Here is a 20,670-nt window from a genome sequence, read left to right as displayed (position 1 = left end):
TTTAATTGGTGTTAGCATCTCCCATCATCCGCCTACATGTGTCTTCAGCATGGGGTGGGCCAACTGTGGCTCTCCGGATGTCCGTAAACTAGAAGAAGAAGAAGAGTTGGTTCTTATATGCCGCTTTTCCCTACCCGAAGGAGGCTCAGAGCGGCTTACAGTCGCCTTCCCTTTCCTCTCCCCACAACAGACACCCTGTGGGGTGGGTGAGGCTGAGAGAGCCCTGATATTACTGCTCAGTCAGAATAGCTTTATCAGTGCTGTGGCGAGCCCAAGGTCACCCAGCTGGCTGCATGTGGGGGAGCGCAGAATCGAAACTGACATACCAGATTAGAAGTCCACACTCCTAACCACTACACCAAACTGGCTCTCAGTAGGCACTACAATTCCTACCATCACATGCTGGCTCATGGGAATTGAAGTCCATCTGCAGAGCCACAATTAGGCTATCCCTGTAAATAGTTTCACATGAGTAGCCCTGTTAGTCTGTAGTAGGACAGCAGGATTCAAATCCAGTAGCACCCCAGGGCCCAACAAGATTTCCAGAGGATAAGCTTTCAAGTCCTAATCCCTTTGTCGTGTTCTAACCAAAGGAGATTTGATTGTCAGAACTACAGGACTCAAATTTTGCTCACCATTCCACAAATAAATTTTGAAATTTATTTTGTAAGGGCCAGATTGATGTCGTGGTTAGGAACAGTGGCCTCTAATCAGGCTGTTTTTATACAGCGGTTCTGTCAGGGCTCCCTCAGCCCCACCCACCTCACGGGGCATCTGGAAGAGGAAGGGAAGGTGATTGCAAGCCACTTTGAGACTCCTTCAGGTAGTGAAAAGCAAGGTATAAAAATCAGCTGTTCTTCTAATCATAATCCCTATGAAGTGTTTGTCCAGGAACATCTACTATGTGCACAATAGGGAATTTGGGAAGCCCAATCTCAGAACATTAAAATGGTTCCTTTATGGCGTTTCAATCTATATCACTGTCAACAACATAGTATATTAAATGTTGTAAAAATCACCCAAGGACCAACCTATGTGGCTGGTTGATTACAGCAGAGTTTATACACTGAACAAGCTTCAGGGTATAATGCTCAGTGTTTGCCTATGCCATCTAGAGAGACCTGCCTCTTCTTCAGCCACAGCATATGTTGTTTTGTCTATGTAGTGAGCACATCCATAGCCCAACTGCATTGGAAGCTTTGCACATGCTCTGTCTGGCACTCTGGATTCTCATTCATCCGAGGAGACTGCAGTTTGAAGCACGGCGTTCTGGCCGCTGACACTGCACAATCAGCAGAGTCCTTCTCACACAGACCCAAAGATCACCGCTATTTCCCATGAAACAGGGATCCATGAGGCCATTTCCGAGGATCGTTTCCAGCCAGATCTTTAATTGGAAGATGCCATCCCTCTTGCGTGACTGGCAAGGTGTTTGCCTGGGCAATACCCGGCAGCCGTAAATTTTAATACAGGCCAGGAGGCTAGCAACAGCAATGAATGTGCACGCCTCATACACTAGTGTATCCTAGGGGCTGTTGCTTCGGCGATTGCAGCAATGTTGTTTTCTTGGAGTACATAGAGAAGATGCAATTGGCAGAGATGGATTTCAGCACTTCGTCCGTGTTTGATCACCACAAAGGTAAGTTGCTTGCTGTTAATGCTGAAATCTGTTTGAGAACGAGCGTGCCGGACACAGTTGCCTCCTCAAGAACGCCCTTCACGTTCATCGGATGTCTCGGGCAACATGGATTCATCTCCAATTTACCTATCTGCTCGTGATGATTTTCTGAAGAGCATTTCCTATCCTATCTGTTTTAAGAGCAGTCATGGATGTAGTGCTGTCCGTGGTTAAAGGGAAGTATTCCTTTGCTTTGGAAGAAAGGGTTGTATTTAACATTTTTCACTCTGATGACGGGGTTCCGAATACAACAGCTTGTATGCCGCCTTCCTATGTAAACAAGAAAACAAAGGGAATTGTGTTGACGGGTTAAATGATTGATTCTGGGGAATTGCATGGCATACATATTTAGATGGCAGGCAGCTGGAGATTTTCTTCTCCTTAAAGAAATCCTTATGTTGACTGAAGGAGTACTGGGATATTAAAATGCATACTGCATTCCTAAAGCAAAGGTGCATTTTCTAGAGAAAAGGTTGCTATGGAAATAAATGTATGGGCTTTGTCTAGAGATGGTTGCATTTACATGTCTGGAATGATGACCTGCTTGACTGTTTTGTTTGCGGTGTTCTGTTCCAAATGTTCGCTCTATAGCTTCCCATAACTTCTCATATGATTTGCGGGAGAGACTCATGTCAGTCTTTGCTCTTGCAATGCAATCCTTTATGCCCTCAACAGGGCTATGAAACAAGCCTGTTTGCACAGTTCTTCCTGCAGATTGTGAAAGCTGGTAAGGAAGCCCAGCCAGGCCTAAATCAAAGTATCAAATGCACAGGAAGGCTGGTGAGTGGAAGTGCTTGCTCATTCTCTTGACCGTATCCAAAGTGTCTTACTAACGAATCCTGTTTTCAGCTCCTGTGAACTCTTGCAAATGCAGGGCGGAGAATGGCACCCTGAACTCTTCTAATCACCAGGCCTTCTCCAGCTTGTGCAACACCATGCTGCTTTTTCTTTTCCATGTGTGGAGCTGCCCTGACTGTGGACATGGATGGGGATTGGGCGGTAGGGTTGCCAACTCCAGATAGGGAAATGTCTGGAGATTTGGGGGCAGTGCATAGGTAAGGCGGCGTTTGAGAAACAGAGCGATTTCAGCAGGAAACTGATGCTATAGAGCCCCCCCCCCATCCCCAAGTTTTTGCTGCTGCCTCTAGGAAAAGTAATCACTGTAGTCTAGGGATGAGTGATATATTGGGGGGGGGGGTTCCCCCTAGACAGTCCATGGAACTACTGGGCTGTCTGGGGTAATATCAGACCCCTTGCAAGCCCAGCTCCAGGCCAGGCCTCACCTGAGGGTTAGCAACCCTGTTGTACATGTATAAGAGCATCAGGAGGGCCAATCAAAGGTCCAGTTCATCCAGCTCTCAACTTCCTGCATAGAAACAGAGAAACACCGAACTGGAAGGTCCTGCGAGGGTCATCTAGTCCAACCCCTGCACATTGCAAGAAACTTACATACCCAATGCTTGTGCAGTGACAAGATAATAGTGATCTCTCTGCAGCTTGCATGGGTTGCTCCCCCTCGAATTACGGGAGACCAGTGCCGATTGAAGTGCCCTTCATTCTGAAAGTTTTATGAGAGACATCCTGGTGAAGCGGTTAAGAGCAGTGGCCTCTAATCTGGAGAGCTGGATTTGATTCCCCACTCCTCCTCCACGTGCAGCAATCTAGGGCCAGTTACAGTTCTCTCAGAGCTCTCTTAGCCCCCACCTACCTCACAGGGTGTCTGTTGCAGGGAGAAGAAGGGAAGGCAGTTGTACGCCGCTTTGAGACTTCTTTGGGCAGCAAAAGGCAGGATACCAAAAAAAAAGCTCTTATAGTTCTAACTGGGGTGGCTTTGTTTTAAAAGGCCGTGGTTCCATTTAGCCAGTTACTTGCATTCATACACAGAGCTCAGCATGGTTTCTCACAACTCCCACTGTACCATTTTAGAAGGACTTGGGAATGAAAATACTCCTCGACGTCACCTTGTGATGCGATTTCCGCAAGGCCTCCATTTCTGTTTGAGACTCTTGCGTTGATCATAAGGGTGGTGATGGGACCAGCATTTTAGAATTCTGCAGAGAGAAGGAAACATCACCAGGAGAATGGAAGGCAAATAGCACAGCATGGCTGGCTAATCCCACAACAAACGACTTGGAAGCACCAACATCACCCTTGTGTGCTCTCTAGTTAACTCCAAGTTAACTACACTCATGCTTATTTATTTGGGTTCTATTTTTCTCCCCGGTGGGGACTGCAAAGTCCTGATCATTACAACATTGTTTTCCTCCCACACACAGCCGAGGGAGGGAGGTTAGGCTGGGAGTCTATGACTGGCTAAAGTCACCCATCAAGCTTCCATTCAAACCTGGGTCTCCCAGCTCCTAGTCAGATATTCCAGCTGCCATGCCATCCCATCCCATGCCATGCCATCCAAAGAGATGCCAGCCAAATGGGAGAACTGCATGTGAAAACGTGGCTTAGATAAGCTGATGACGATTTTTCTGTTTGGCCAGAGCCATGGAGAAGAGAATGCCCATGTTGTTCATCTAGTTCATTCCTGACTGTGACTATACAGCCTTACTGCGTGTGACTGTGTCCAGGAACCCCCTAGGTCAAAAGGGCCTGAGAAACAGAGCTCCTAGGAGCAGATCATTCAGTAGCCGGGTGGCACCCAAATCATTGCACGCCAAGACAAGGGGCTGAGACCAGCATTCGAGCTCAGTTGTCTGTCTCTGCTTATTGGCTGCTGGCATCTCAGTATACGGCTATTGCTATGCAATTGCTGCTCTTATATCCCACTGTAAACCTCAGGGATAGAGGGCATGTGATTTCCCTGTGTGCTGACCAAAGGCTGCAGTACATATGAATAATTTCATTTGAGGTGCAGAATAATCCGTTGCCAAGCAGCCTCTGGATTTACCAGCAAGAAATACACCAAGTTGCTCCACAGTTGGAGCCGGTGGCTGCAATCATGCAAATTGGTGAAAGAGGAAGGAAGGGACTGGCATAAATGTTGCAGATGTTACAAAGGAAGTGAAGCTTGATTGTGGCTTTCCCTTACGCAGTTGTTCTGGAGATTTGGGTCATTTTCACTGGACGAAATCGCAGGAGGACCAAACCCAGAGGATTACCCTTACCTCCCTTTGAGCTTCCTACTGGCGTCTATCCTGCTAAGGCCAGTGAAGCATTTCAGGAAGCAAATGAAGGCACGCAGTCTTAGCAAACAATTCAGATTTACTAAACTAAGAGAGTGGTCCTAAAATTAGTCTCGCCAAAATCCTACTCAGGTCTTTTCAATAGGGTTACTCTACGGGCAGTGTTCTTAGGTTTGCGATGCAAAAAACTAATTTACTATGGCCAGAAAGCATCCTAGGAAATAAATTCTTAAGGAAATGGGGACTATAGTTGGAGATTTCAGGAGATTTCTGTTTAGGAAATGACTAAGGTTCCAAAATGGTTCAGAAAAGACCATTCTGCAGAACAGATATTTCGAAGCCAATTCATAGCAGAAGTAACCTTCTACCACTTGAGGTTTTTTAAAGCAAGGCGGCTTTCCACATTAACCATGGCAATTTTGTTTAAAACTTGCTATGCAATTGCAGGGCCAGCCTGCTTGGCATGGACCGGCAAAACGCCACTGAGACTTTCCAAAACACCATTGAGACTGTTCCTTTTTTGTTGTTGTTTCTGCTTTAACTACTGGAGAAACTACTGTTTCAGCCTGGAGAAAAGGAGGTTCAGAGGGGACATGATAGCCCTCTTTAAGTATTTGAAAGGTTATCACTTGGAGGAGGGCAGGATGCTGTTTCTGTTGGCTGCAGAGGAGAGGACACGCAGTAATTTAAACTTCAAGTACAACGATATAGACTAGATATCAGGAAAAACATTTCACAGTCAGAGTAGTTCAGCAGTGGAATAGGCTGCCTAAGGAGGTGGTGAGCTCCCCCTCTCTGGCAGTCTTCAAGCAAAGGTTGGATACACACTTTTCTTGGATGCTTTAGGATGCTTAGGGCTGATCCTGCGTTGAGCAGGGGGTTGGACTAGATGGCCTGTATGACCCCTTCCAACTCTATGATTCTATGATTCTATGATTCTATGATTCTACTCTTCCCTGTTTGTAGCCAAAGCATTATTTTGATACTATTTTTCACGATCGTAATTATGTCGTTCATAAAGTATATGGCCCTTGTAATACACAACGGAGGCTTCCAAACTAGACAGACATTCACCATAGAAAACGATGAGGTGGTTTCCTCCTTTGGTTATATCCTTGATACTTAGGTCAGTATCCCAGAGGCATAGGTCAGTTTTTGAAGTGCCACCTGAAACTCTTCTGAGGACTGTTCCCCAATGTCAAACCCACCCCATGTTCCAGAAAAGTGGGCAAAGTCGATATGCAATAGGACTGGCTGCTGGCAGGTGGTTCACACCTTGAAGCAGCTGCCCTCAGAAGAACTGGAGGGCAAGTAAGGGGAGATTCTCCTTGAGCTTCCAGTCTTGTGCCAGGGAGGAAAGAGCTATCCCACCTTTCTACATCCTCAGCATTCTCATGCCAGTCAGGAAGACAGCAAGCTGGCCACTGTAGGAGTGAGGGGGCCTGATTTTATTCCCCGTTCATCACAGCCCGCTTGCTTTGCTTCATACACTTGGGCAACCTCACTCTCTCACCCGAGTTATTTTGCCTCGTGCTGAAGAGAAAGCAACAGGGCAGAAAAGGGAGTCCTTCTTCTTTTCCCTCCCTCTGAATACATGAGGGCTGGCTAAGGTTCAAAAGCGGGAGAGACATACAAACCTACATGCTCTCTCGTATTTGTAATGTAAAAGGGTATAATTTAATACAATTTATTATTGCTAGTGATACCATGAATTATTCAAAGTCTGTGCTTGGTGAAGTAGTGCACAGGGCATAGAGCAGTCACTTGGCTGATGGTAAATGTGGCCATGACTCTTCACAGGGTGAGTAACACTGAGTTATATAATGTAAGGGATCCATTCATGATATTGACTCTGGGCTCAGAAATATCTAGCTCTGCCACTAAGAAACGGTTAACAGCTCTAGCCGAGAGGACCTTGTAGCATTCTACGCAGAGTGGCTTACAACAGGAACCAGAGGGGTTTTAATATTTTAGAGCAAGGCAATGAAAAGAGGCATTAAATAACCCCTAAACCAGGGGTAGTCAACCTGTGGTCCTCCAGATGTTCATGGACTACAATTCCCATGAGCCCCTGCCAGTGAACGCTGGCAGGGGCTCATGGGAATTGTAGTCCATTGACATCTGGAGGACTACAGGTTGACTACCCCTGCCCTAAACCACAGGATCCCCTGATTTCATCAGCTTGAACGTTGCAGAAAACAACGTGAAATGGAACCCCACCATCTGTTTTTTGCCATCAAGTCAAAGCCAACTCAGGGTGACCTCGTAGCATTTTCACGGTCACAGATTTTCAGAGGAGGTCTGTCATTGCTTGACTCTGTGTAGCCACCCCTAATTTCCTTGGTGGTCTCCCATCCAAATGATATCCAAAACTAGCCCTGCTTTGCTTCCAAGGCCTGATGAAATTAAGTCAGCACACGCCATCCATTACATTCGAAATATTATATTAGAAATTGCTGATACTTTGCAAAATAGTCTCTCTCTCTCTCTCTCTCTTATGTTTCATTTATGGAGGGGGGGGGAATACTGTTCTATGTTAACCTTTTAACATAACTCCCCCATACACCCACATCTCATGTCCCTTATTCTTATGTAACCATCTGCACAGGTGATTCAGCTGAAGAAATAGACCTGACTCTGGTATACCAAGCAGCAGCCAATGGAGATGTTAATACCTTGACTGCAGTCATTCGTGAAGATCCTTCAATATTAGAATGCTGTGATACTGAGGGTAAATTTTGCTGTTTGTCTTGCTTCCCGTCCTACAAGATAGGACAAGGTTCGCTGGTCACACGATCCCTTTCAACATGGTCACTGAATAGCAGGTCCCTCTTTAATATGGTTCTCATCTTCTCCCTTCCAGAACTCTTGATAAATGTGCAGACATTTACTTACATCTAAGGGAGGCATATATGCCCAGTGTAATGTTGGCAAAAGTAACCAGAATTATATCCTAAGGAGAGAAACCTTGACAATGATCTAAAACAGCCTTTCTCAACCTTTTTACTGTTGAGAAACCCCTGAGACATTCTTTAGGCTTCGAGAAACCCCAGAAGTGGGGCGATAGTGCAGAACATGGTTAGGAAGCATAGCTGTATACATGCCCACTCGGGGGCCCTCCCCTCCCCACCCCCTCCAGGACCATCATTGGCCATTTGGGGAGGAGTGGGAGGGTCAACATGACCATATATGGTGATATCACCTGATAAATGTTTAACAAATTTAAAAATTATATAAAAAAGAATTAACTCCCACCCATTCAGGAAACCCTTCCAGGGCCATCAAGGAATCCCAGGGTTTCACAAAACCCTGATTGAGAAACCTGGATCTAGAAGAACTGTATGTCTTCAGGATGCAAGCGGAGGACAGCGATGTTTTGGAAATTTGAATAGTCCCCCAAATCAAAATTTCCAGCTATGGTAAATGTAAGTGAGAAAAGGGGTTCCAGCCTAGCTGGCTTCCTGCACAGACAGTTTTGCCATGGCTGAGCATTAAAAGACATCTGTATACGTGCTGTGATGGCACCCATCTAAAAGGAGATTTTTCTCAGCGTTTGAATTCACTCTCAAGAGCCCTTTCATACATGTCTATGCTCCATGTTTATGGGAAAAGTCTGGCATGCACAAGAAGAGTGAAACTAAAAATGAGAAGCACATTGCTTCCTCATATCTGAACTGGCTCATATTTTGGAGGAACTTCTGTTATGGAACTCATGCTTGGTTCCCACCTAACGGTTTTTACAGAAGATTTATCAGTGTCTCGACAGGCCCCTTTCTAAAGAGAAACTAATGAGGCCAGCAATTAAATAATGAAAGAAGCCAATTAAAGAGATACAGTAGCCATCTATAAGCTAGTCTGAGAGTAGGAGTAATTGCCACAAAAAATAAGATCTGGGCTGTGTCCTCATCATGCCCAGTGTATCTGAGAGACCGCCTCCCTGCCTATACCCCCAGAAGAGCTCTACACTCCGCCACCTCCAACTGGCTACGGATCCCTGGCCCTAAAGAGGCACGTCGGGCCTCAACAAGGGGCAGGGCCTTTTCAGTCCTGGCCCCCACCTGGTGGAATGAGCTCCCCGAAGAGATCAGGGCCCTGCCGGAACTTCCACAATTCCACCGGGCCTGCAAAAAGGAGCTCTTCCACCAGGCATTTGGTGGGGCCGACTGAGCAATAACATCTACAGGTGCCCCCCAGACTGAGGGAACGAACCGACTGAGGGATTGTCAAGTTATTGTTGAAGTGCCGTTCTAATTGTTCCAGTTGATATTTTGTTGTTATTGTTATATTGATTTTTGATATTGATTTTGATAGTGTTCTATGTGAATGTTCAAAAATGTTTTATGTAAACCGCCCAGAGCTGTAGGGAGGGGCGGTATAAAAATATAAATATAAATAAATAAATAAATAAAAATCATTATTCTGTGTCCCACTTGCTAACTTAATCTTTAATTACTGACAACTTAGTCATCTCAATTTAACTGTAACATACAGTCAGTATACAAACCATCTTGCATAAAAATTATATAAAATACTTCATAGCTACAGAACAAACAGTTCTAGGGATGCGCAGGAACCAGGAAAATGCGGTTCGGTTTGCAGCATGCCTAGAATAATAGAATAATAGAGTTGAAAGGGACCTCCTGGGTCATCTAGTCCAACCCCCTGCACTATGCAGGACACTCACAATCCTATCGCTCATCCACTGTAACCTACCACTCCCTTGAGCCTTCACAGAATCAGCCTCTCTGTCAGATGGCTATCCAGCCTCAGTTTAAAAATTTCCAAAGATGGAGAACCCACCATCTCCCAAGGAAGCCTGTTCCACTGAGAAACAGCTCTAACTGGTTCACAAGCCATTAACCGTCATAAACATATGGACACCAAACAAACTACTTCAATTCATGAGATTCGTGATAAGGTAGAACCTCCCCCTGGCATGATATATATATCAAACTCACAGGAGATCTCCAACTGACGTTCCTCTACCTGCCCTCCAAGTTTTGTATTAATTCTATTTACTGAGTGCAAGATATAGCCCCCCAAAGGAGGTGCCCCCAAGAAAGTGCTTTCTGGTGTAATGACAGGTACAAGTTCAGGAGGTTGTTCAGGAGGCAGCGGAGGAGGCAGTTCACAAGTTCAGGAGGCAGTGGAGGAGTGCCCGGTCCGGCAGAAGCCTCCCCCGCCCACCGCCACCATTTTCCGGCTTCTGCCGGACCCGGACGCTCCTCGCCGTCCCTCCCCAGAAGCCTCGCCGGCCCTCCCCAGCCAGGCCACTCCAGCGGCCGGGAGAAGCCTCCGGAAGACCTGCCGGTGGGGTTGGGGGCTACGCAGCCTTCTCCCGCCCGCCCTAGCGCCCATTTTATTCCCCTTTAAAATGGGCTTTATTCCTAGTAGTAACAATAAAACTGATATTAAGAAGTTAAACTTCCTACCCTTTTCTTCTCCAAGGCTGTACGCCACTGATGCATTCTGTCTCAGGACGCCAACTGGACACAGTGAAATTGTTGCTGAAGATGGGAGCAAACATCAACACCCAAGATGCCTGTGGACGCACCAGTCTTTCTTTGGCCACCTACCTGGTATAAAGATTTCTTTCTTTTAGACTGCATTTAAATGTCATGACAAACTGTAGTTAAAGGGAGGCTTAATTATTTAAGTTGAGCATGTTTATTTGCCATGCTCACATGTACCTTTTCCCCTCCTTCATTTCTCCTCTACCCAAAACTTGACTGAGTACGTCCCATTTTCATCAAACTCCAGTTTAGTGTGATGTTTGAGTATATGGACCTCTGCAAATTGGAGCTCCAAACTTCTGTTAAATCCCAGTTTTGGAAACAGACACTGATCTGCCACAGAAGGGTTAATTTATGTATACTAGACAGGAAGGAAGAGGAGCATGTGAGCTCAGCCAACAAGCTGTGTTAGGGCATGATGCCAACAAATCTCTGTTTAATTCAGTTCTTTTATTGTTTAATTTAATTCTTCATCTTTTGTGGGTCATGGATCCTTTGAAAATCTGTTGAAAGCTATGGCCCCTTCTGCTGAAAAACACACATACACATGTCATTATGCATGCAATCTATTTTAATGGTCACTTTCAGGGGGGTGTTGAAATAAATCCAAATTGTGCAATTCAAACAGAAAGTCAACGAATCCTGCTCAAAAATAATTTTCAGTGGGAAGACTGCTGTTGTTGAGTTTGAATAAGAAGCTGAAATTGTGGTCTTTGACATGACAACTTACACATCATCTTTGACTTCCAGTCGATTTTGGCTTTTCATTTTGATGGCAGCAAGTGTTGAAAATCCTGACACCAAAGTCATGTAGTAAAAAATGGAATCAGAGTTTTCACAGCTCACTTTTCCTGGTGAATCTAGATCTGTATGAAAGAATAGCAGAATTTTCCAAGACACTCTGAGTAGAATTCATGTTGCATCTCAAAAGATTCCCCGCCCCCCAAAAAGATAATCTTCAAATTAATAGGAAAGAATTGAAGGGAGGAAATCATATAGAATCATAGAGTTGGGTGGGGCCATCGAGGCCAACTAGTCCAACCCCCTGCTCAATGCAGGATCAGGCGAAAGCATCCATGATAAGTATCTGTCCATTGCTGCTTGAAGACTGGCAGTGAGGGGAAGCTCACCTTAGGCAGTCAATTTCACTGCTGAACTATCCTGACTGTGAAAAAATTTTCCCTGATATCTAGCAGATACTGTTCTACACATAGTTTAAGCCCATTTCTGATGACCCTAGGCATGTGCGCTTCAGACCACTCCAGTTGAATAATCTCCAAAGCAGAGCTGCTTCAGAGACAAATCGACCGAAGCAGGAAATCCCATTGACAGACAGAGCTAAGTGCAGCTGTCACTTCAGCCAGCAGCCATTTAAATTTTAAAGGGAAACAGACAGACAGCCTTACCTTAGAGTTCCTTTCCACTATGTCTTTCCTGCCTTTGCCTTGGCTTCTCCTTTTAGAAAGGACTCCTCAGAGGAAAAGCCTTGCCAGGAGCTCCCAAGCCTCAACTGGATGAGAGCTTAGCCCAGCCAGATGTTCAACAGGCAGAGAGTTCTGCCCAGCAGGAGGGAATGGGTCTGCAGACAAACCAGGGCTTAGATTCCAAAGTTGTTGCAGGAGCTCCTCATTCCTCTGCCCAGCCTCCAATTACAGCTCCTTGCCTTGTCACGTCAGCCCACCTGGTTCACCTGAGCCAATTAAGCAAATCCAGCTATGTGCTAGAGGAGAGCTCCAGTCTATAAGGCACCACACCAATTTGGCAAGAGAGTTGCTGACTGCAGAAGACTGTAGGTTATCACAGAATGAGAACTGAGAACCCGCTGACAGCCTATATTAACTTGAGGCTGAGAGACCTGGCTTGTGGAACTGCTGATGCCCTAGGATTGCCTGAAGGAACTCTTGACTCACTGGACTGAGTTAAGACATTTATTGCGCTCTACCTGTCTCATAGAGCCTCTTGTGGCGCAGAGTGGTAAGGCAGCCGCCTGAAAGCTTTGCCCATGAGGTTGGGAGTTCAATCCCAGCAGCCGGCTCAAGGTTGACTCAGCCTTCCATCCTTCCGAGGTCGGTAAAATGAGTACCCAGCTTGCTTGCTGGGGGGTAAACGGTAATGACTGGGGAAGGCACTGGCAAACCACCCCGTATTGAGTCTGCCATGAAAACGCTAGAGGGCGTCACCCCAAGGGTCAGACATGACTCGGTGCTTGCACAGGGGATACCTTTACCTTTTACCTTTACCTACCTGTCTCTTGGCTTTTGATTCTCTCTGCCTTTCTTGTCTATGCTTCCTTCTAGAAGAGAGCTGAAACCTGAGACCAACACAGGAGGCAAAGGAATCAGCTGGCTTCTCTCCCTTACCTGGGAGAGATGGAGGGTGGGAAAAGGCTAAGGATGGGGAAACTTACCAGCAGCAAGACACTTCAGAGAGGCCAGCACTTCTTCCACCCAACAAGCTACAGGAAGAAGAGGACAGATAAGCCCCACAATTGGCCCTCATTGGCAGAGTGCTCTCTCCTTATTGGTGGCATTTGTATTGATTGGCTCTCATTTACAGAGTGCAATTTGAACTGATTGGCCCTCATTCGCAGAGTGCTCTCTCCCTATTGGCAGCACACCCCCAGGAAGGGCCAATCAGGTAGGGAGTGAGTTGTCTGCATGCAACTTCAACTTCATAATGTTTAGTAATAGTGATGATGATCCTGGTTCATGGGCTTCCTGAAGCCCATCCTAGGGGTTCCATGGACTACAGGTTAATACATCTGATTCAGACCACAGGCACTTTCATACAGACAGAATAATTCAATCCACTTTCAATACACTTTGCAACTGGATTTTGCTCAAGTGGACTGAAACTGCATTATTTAGCATGTGTGAATGTGTCTTATGCATTAAAGCCTGAATACATATAGTCTTAGTGAAGCGTTAAATGAAAATAAATATATAGAGGGCAAAGCCAAAAGGTACAAAGGTGGTTTAATGAAACAATCATCACACTGGTTTTTGATGATTTTCTTCGAGGGTATTTGTGTAGTAGTTAAATCATCTTACATTCCCTGATGGTAAAACATCTGGCAGAGGCAGCCATTTGTGTTTCTCTTGTGCCCTATGCTTGCTCTGCTGTCCTCAGGCACTAGATTGGCTCATAGTGATGAGCTGTCTGATGGTCCTTGGTAAAGCCGGTTTGGTGTAGTGGTTAGGAGTACAGACTTCTAATCTGGCATGCTGGGTTCGATTCTGCACTCCCCCACATGCAGCCAGCTGGGTGACCTTGGGCTCGCCACAGCCCTGATAAAACTGTTCTGACCAAGCAGTGATATCAGCCTCACCTACCTCACAGGGTGTCTGTTGTGGGGAGAGGAAAGGGAAGGTGACTGTAAGCCGCTTTGAGCCTCCTTCAGGTAGAGAAAAGCGGCATATAAGAACCAACTCTTCTTCTTCTAGATGCTGGTCCTTTGATGCCAGCCCTAAGGCCAGTCAGGCTAAGGAGAAATTGATAGTAAAACCTGCTGTGAATGCCAGCTTTGTATACCAATGATTAGTCATACCTGTGACATCATGTATCTACCTGCCCACTCATGTTCCAGAGTGGTTTTGTAGTTTGTTGGGGAGAGAGGGAAAGAGAGAGAGAAAACCAAACATTCAAACAAATAAACATATATATAGGAGGGTTGTTTTTTAAAGGAAAGCATCTTGTTGAATCATGAACAAATAGGGAAATGCTTTTAGCATTTCATATACCAGCATGAATTTCTGTTTGGCATTTGCAATGTGAAGGTTGAAGGTAACTGGGCCATCCTGCAAGGGGGGAAATCACAGCAGCTCCTATTTTAATGTCACCTCTCCTAGATGCTTTAGGCTGATCCTGCATTGAGTGGGGGGTTGGACTAGATGGCCTGTAAGGCCCCTTCCAACTCTATGATTCTATGACTCTAGGGGAGACCTATATTTTATCTGTATTTTACCAGCATCACAGTGGACTGTGAGCTCTGAATCTCTTACTGTAAACTGCCCTGAGCCACAAGGGAGGGCGGTATCGAAATGTAACAAATAAAATAAATAATAAATGCACTGAGATCTTAAGAACACCAGAGGCCAACTCAATATTTGCTAGGAATCTAACCAAGAAATTACACTTTAAAAATTTAATCCGGAGACATTATCAATTTTTTTAAGTTCAGCTCCTACGGAGACTAATTGCCCAGGTATTTTTTTGTCTCTTTGATCTGCTTCCAGGGATGGCTTGAGGGCTGCGTCAGCCTGCTGAGAAACGGTGCCAAGCAGAACATCCCAGACAAGAATGGAAGATTGCCACTTCATGCTGCCACTGCTGATCCCACTGTCAGGTATGACAAATCTTAAAGTATACCTAAGGGAACAAGTTGCCTGACGTTTTGAGAGCTGTATTTTTTTTTAAATCTGTTTCCTACAGGTAATAAGGGAAGGCTGTGTTTCAGTCGCAGAGCACATGCTTTGCCTGTAGTTAAGTGTCAGGTTAAATCTTTGACATCTCAGTTAAAAATCTTGGGTCCCAGGTTTTGCAAAAGATTTTTCTCTGCCTGGGAATCTGAGGAGCTGCTGTCTATCTATCAGAGTAGACAGTCCGTAGCTTGATAGACCAACAGCTATTCCAGTAAAACTCTGCTCAAAGTATGCATTTCCTTTCCAGTATGGAATGGTTTAGTAGACTTGTATAATATTTGGGGGGGGGGGGGGGAGAAGCATTTGTTTCTTAGTTATTTTGAACATTTCTTCTGCCTTGCCGAAAGTTTGAGGCAGCACATAAAAAAGAGCTTAGGAGTCTTATTAAATCCAGCTTTGTTAGTAGAAAACCAGGCAGTTATAGTGGCTATAAATCATTTTTCCAGCCACTCTTAGCCCAGCCCCCCCCCCTTTTAAGCACTGCTGCACTGGCCTCACTGATACATGGTATGGTAATTATGAGGTTTGACTACTGTTTTGCACTTTACATAGGGCTGCCCTTGAAGACTACTTAGAAACTTCAGTTGGTATTAAATATGGCAGTCCATATGTTCTTAGAGGCTTGCCATATTACTCCCATATTACAATCTCTTCACCGGTTGCCGATTAATTTCCAGATCAAATTCATGGTGCTAAGAATTTCTTTTTAAATTCTTATTATCCCTGAGCCTTCAGACTGGAAGGACCTTATCTCCTGGTACAGACCTATGCAGCAACTCCATTCACCACCTTTTTGACGTCTCCTCTCCTTCATGCATATTGCTTCCACATGCAGGACTTTTTGAAGCATCCACACCACATTGCCCTCTGATCACCCACTTCCCAAGCATTCCCCTGATTTCATGAGATCTTTCCCAAACATAGTTTGATAGTCTTTTGCGGAAGGAAGCCTACCTGCAGCCCCTCCCCTTCCCACCCCCTCCAGGCCCATCATTGTCCATTTTGGAAGGGGTGGGCAGGTCAACATGTAGTCATATCACCTGATACACGTTTATAAATTTCAAAAAATATCTTAAAATAATGAACTCCCACCCAGATTGGTGTAGTTTTTAGGGGCAATGGCTTCTAATGTGGTGAGCCGGGTTTGATCCCTTGCTCCTCCTCCACATGCAGCCAACTGGGTGACCTTGATTGCCAGTATACAAAGGGAAATGTGCACTTTTATATCCCCACAACAACAAGGGCTAGAGAATTTCTTCTTTTTAACATTTATTTATTTGCTTGCTTCATTTATCTCCTGCCTCCTCCCCCCCCCCCCCGAGCATCCAAGTAATTCTCTGTCCCCCATTTTAAGTTCACAAAATAATAATATCAGGTAGGTTAGGCTGACAGTTTGTGACTGCAGAATGGGGCTTGGTCAATCTTGGCAATAGGTCATTATTGTGGGATACTGACTGAAGCAATTCCCAATTGTCTAGTAGTGGAGGCTGTGGGATTCCAGCAAGGAAAGGCAGGAGGAATGCCACATGAACGTACTATTCCCACTGCAAATGCCTCTGTGTTCTCAGTGACAATGACAGCTGTGTGGAGAATGTAGCTGGAGACGCAATTGGCTGCTGCCCACCTGAGCATGAAGTGGAGGAGAGGAGAATACAATAAACTGTTTTCGGTCCCCATTGGGGAGAAAGGCAGGGCATAAATAAGTAATTTTTTAAAATGTACCCTGCTCTGAATTCACTAGAGAAAAAGGTGACCAAATAATTATTTATATCCAGAAATAAATGCACCCAGAACCAACTTACCAGCAATTTAACTCCACTTGTTATTTGCTGATGTTTTTGAAGAAGGCCATAAAGCGCACCCACGGAAACGTCAACCCATCCGCATGTTGACTTATATACATACTAGTAATCAAGCCAGCTGTAATCAAAATACAGCGGGCTCTAACCCAGGGAGCCTCCGCCAGTCGCGCGCAGCGCGGCTGCCGGGGGCTCCCTGGCCGGCAGCCTGACGCGGCGAGAGGCGCAAAGCGCCTCTCACCGCGTCAGGCTGCCACCAAGGGAGCAACTGCAAGCCATGCTACGCGCGGCTCGCAGTTGCTCCCTTTTCGCCAGGGCAGGAATCAGCAAGGCCAATCAGCAGGCGCTTCGCGCCTGCTAATTGACCCCACCGATGGTCTGTCCAGAGGAAGCGGCCAATCGGCACCCTTCCTCAACCCGGACAGAGCCCGCACTAACTCCTCCCCCTAAGCCCTTACGGCTTTATTTAGTCCACACCACGGGTTAAGACTAGGGAGGGGGTAGGAGATCTGTTCTGCCTAATCAGCTTGTGGATGTTTGACTGGCACTGAGTATTATTAGTGGGCCTGCTGCCTTTGGTGAGAACACTGTGCCTTGTGCTCCCACAAGTTTGTCTCTGCCTCCTTTATTCTTCATGCGTTGCTTGCCTCCACTTCTCCCAAGCAATCTCTCTGATGCCGGCTTTGTTAAGATTTTGCCATCCTTGCCCATGACTTGAACAGTCTATTTGAAAGCTTTCAAGGCAACCAAGAGGATGTTACCACTAAATAAAACCTCTATAGAAAAGCAGCTCAGCTGATATTGGGGAAAGGAGCAGTGATTTATCTTACCAAAGAGTTTCCGGTGCCTTTTTTCCCCCCTCATGGTCTCCATGGAAACCAGCAGACCTTTGGTCAGAGCGCAAGTGTGCCAGCTGTTCAGTTTCTTTTCATCTGTCCTATTAAGGTAAAGTCAGCCAAATTAGTTCTTCAGACTATGATCTCTCCATTACTGGAAGGCAGTCCTGAAGGATCCGGGATCTTCAGCTTGCATTTGTTCTTGTCTTATCTTTGCTCACCATGGCAGTTTTTAAAAGTGCATATGCTGGCAAGGAGGGAGGACGTGCATCTGTAGCTAGGAATGCACGAAGGGCTACACAATTTAAAAATAATGATAATAAATTTTGCCAATTGCATAAATTACATCCATCTTCTAAAAATGCCTATTTTTATTTGCTTTGTATGATTTATTCTGTTTCTGTTGGGCAATTAGGCAGAGCACTGAAAACCTACCACCTTACCATGGCCAATCTTTTCTTCACTTTATCTTCTTCACCTTCTGAGATTGAAATGCTGTCTTGCCTGTCTTTACAGCCATAGGGACTAGAAACATGTTCTAAAAACTGAAGCTGACTTCAAGAAGCTGAATTTGGCACCCAACTTTACATCCCTCGAGGGGGCAGAAGTGCAGGTTTTATAATAATGAGTCAATATAACAGAGGTCCACAGTCATCTTACAACTCTGCTTCTCTGAGTGGAAAGCAGAACACTCTTTGGAGAGCTTGAGGCACTTGGACCGTTTACGCACTGGAGGTTTCATGTCAGGCTGCAGGCTGGAGTTTTAGTCATGGCAGGTTGCCCCGCCTCTTCCTGCACCCACACGGGGGAGCATTTGGCCTGGTGTGCCTTGTCTGCCCCTGATCAGTGCTCCTGCATGGGAGCTGGGGCCATGTAGTTCCCAGTGCGTAAACAGTCTTGGTGGGGAGGTACATCATTCCAGAGAAGAGAAGGCAAGTGGTGCCTTTCTCCCACACCAGCCAAACCCTGGGTACTTTATATGTCCCCTGGAAGAGGACATGAAGATGTTAAGTAGGATTGGAGAGAGGACTGCTCCTGTGGGACTCCACATGTGAGCAGGTGACAGCTTGATAGTCTCTCTCCTATTGCTACCCTCTTTCCTCAGCCCTGGATCAAGGAGATCAGCCATTTGAGGGCTGTCCCCTGTATCCCGGTGTCAGCAAGGCGGTGAGTAAGACGCTCATGACTGACTGTGTCAAAAGTTGCTGTCTAATAGCATGAGCAGCATTGCCCACCTTGGTCCAGCTGGCGGCAGAGTTTGTCAGCACTGCGACTAGCACTGTTTTTACCCCTGGCCAGGTCAAAAGCCTGGCTGGCATGGCTCTGGGTCTGAGGCATTTGGCTCCAACTCCTGCATCAACCATTTTGGGGTAGCATTACCCCCTAGCTCTCGAAATTCCATTGGTACCCACATGATCAAAAAGACTGGAAACTCCTGGCATAGAGGAACCTGGAGTAAGAATCAGAGTCCATCATGAAACCTTAGACTAATACTCAGGGGCTCAAATCATAACTCTGAGCCTTGATTTAAATGCATGGCTTAAAGCTTGTCTCGTTCAAAAGACTTCAGCTATTTCACAATATCTTACGTTCCTTTGATCGTAAGGGAGGCCAGAAATATATTGCTGCATCAGGGCATCTGTAACATAAATATTGCTTGTCACATACATGTTACTGCAACTTAGAGAATACATAGAAGAAAAGCTTGCAAGGGATTTCTGTTTATCGGATTTTATCCCATCTTTCTTCAGGGCATCATATACGGCAACCTCCTCCTTACTATAGCCGCATAAAAGCCCTTAGGGGTCGAATAAATGGAGAGTGATTAGCCCACAGTTACTCACACAAGAAGAATGGCAATTTGAACCATGATTTCCCCAGCTGCAGGCCAGCATTCTAAACAGCAGGCCACAGTAGTTCAGATATGTCCTTACATGTTAGTAAACAGATATTAAACCTCTTCATGAAACAAATATAAGACAGGACTCCACAGTGTACTTTGGGTCCTGGGGCTGCTATAAAAATAGGAGATATCATCCAGTCAAACTTTAGTAGATTTAGGAAAGATGGGAAGCATGTGCTTTAACACATCCATTGAAATCAATAAATGATTTTAAAGATTATTTAGTTATTTTACTTCATTTATACCCCACTTGTCCCCCTTAGACCGTTTATGCACTGGGAACTTCACTGCCCCAGCTCCCATGCAGGAGCACCAATCGGGGGTGGATGAGGCACACTGGGCCAAATGCTCCCCCATGTGGGTGCAGGAAGAAGTGGGGCAACCTGCCACGACTAAAACTCCAGCCTTCAGCCCAGCATGAAACCTCCAGTGCATAATCGGTCTTAGTGAGAATCTAAAGCAGTTTACATCATTTTCTTCTCCTCTGTTTTATCCTCACAACAACCCTGTGAGGCATGTTAGGCTGAAAGTATGTGACTGGCCCACCCACCTAGCTGGCTTCCATGGCAGAGGGTAGATTTGACCCATTCTAGTCAGACCCACCTATACACTAGACCATTCTGGCTCTTAATTTGACTGAATTATTCGCCTCTGAATCTTGCTTTCAAGTTCAGTACATATAATGTGCTTTGTCCTCCATAGGCTTTTATCTGTGCTGCTACAGAAATCGGATCTGAGTGAAATTAACCATCAGGATGCTGAGGTGAGCAATCAAAGTTTCCCTACTATCATATGCATTTGCTGTGACTTGGATCCTAACTTAGGATCCTAAATCCTTTCTCAGTGGAACAGGCTTCCTCGGGAGGTGGCAGGTTCTCAATCTTTGGACATTTTTAACAGAGGCTTGATAGCCATCTGACGGAGAGGCTGATTCTGTGAAGGTTCAAGGGGGTGGCAGGTGACAGTAGATGAACGATAGGGATGTGAGTGTCCTGCATAGTGCAGGGGGTTGGACTAGATGACCCAGGAGGACCCTTCCAATTCTATTATTCTATGATTCTAAATTCGGGAAATCTTAGTTCACTTGCCCACCAAACAAATGATTAGTGCTTGGTTGGAGGACCCAGAAAATAGAATAAGTTTAGAAGAAGCGGAGCAAGTTGAAAAAGAAACAGCACCATAAATAGAATATGTGTCTCTTTCAGAGAACACTACCCACTAAGTAGTAGAAGGCAGGGGCCTGCAGCTTTTTAAAATTTGTTTGACAAAATTGGAATTTGGAGAACAGGTAGCAAGCACCACCACAAAATGGCTGCCACAGAAGATACAGCCAACCCCAAAATGGCTCCCATGGGAACATAGCCCATGACAAACTATTGTGAAGTC

At 45.6% G+C, this 20,670-nt stretch overlaps 1 protein-coding gene across 2 annotated transcripts in view; it reads left to right on the top strand.

The window, feature by feature from the left end:
* The first annotated feature begins 1,209 nt into the window (after window positions 1-1,209).
* Window positions 1,210-20,670, top strand: part of ANKRD55 (ankyrin repeat domain 55) — a 45,915-nt gene continuing 26,454 nt past the window's right edge. Inside the window, exons 1-5 of one of the 2 annotated variants that reach the window (XM_077347152.1) lie at window positions 1,210-1,639; window positions 7,421-7,543; window positions 10,261-10,391; window positions 14,561-14,670; window positions 19,987-20,047. In XM_077347152.1, coding sequence (XP_077203267.1) covers window positions 1,498-1,639; window positions 7,421-7,543; window positions 10,261-10,391; window positions 14,561-14,670; window positions 19,987-20,047 — 567 coding nt within the window. In that variant the 5' untranslated portion in view covers window positions 1,210-1,497. The remainder of the gene's footprint in view (window positions 1,640-7,420; window positions 7,544-10,260; window positions 10,392-14,560; window positions 14,671-19,986; window positions 20,048-20,670) is intronic. The other variant, XM_077347151.1, reaches the window with a different exon arrangement.

The sequence above is a fragment of the Paroedura picta genome, chromosome 7, assembly GCF_049243985.1.
Source record: "Paroedura picta isolate Pp20150507F chromosome 7, Ppicta_v3.0, whole genome shotgun sequence".
NCBI classification, from domain to species: domain Eukaryota; kingdom Metazoa; phylum Chordata; class Lepidosauria; order Squamata; family Gekkonidae; genus Paroedura; species Paroedura picta.
This window is presented reverse-complemented; position numbering and strand designations above follow the sequence as displayed.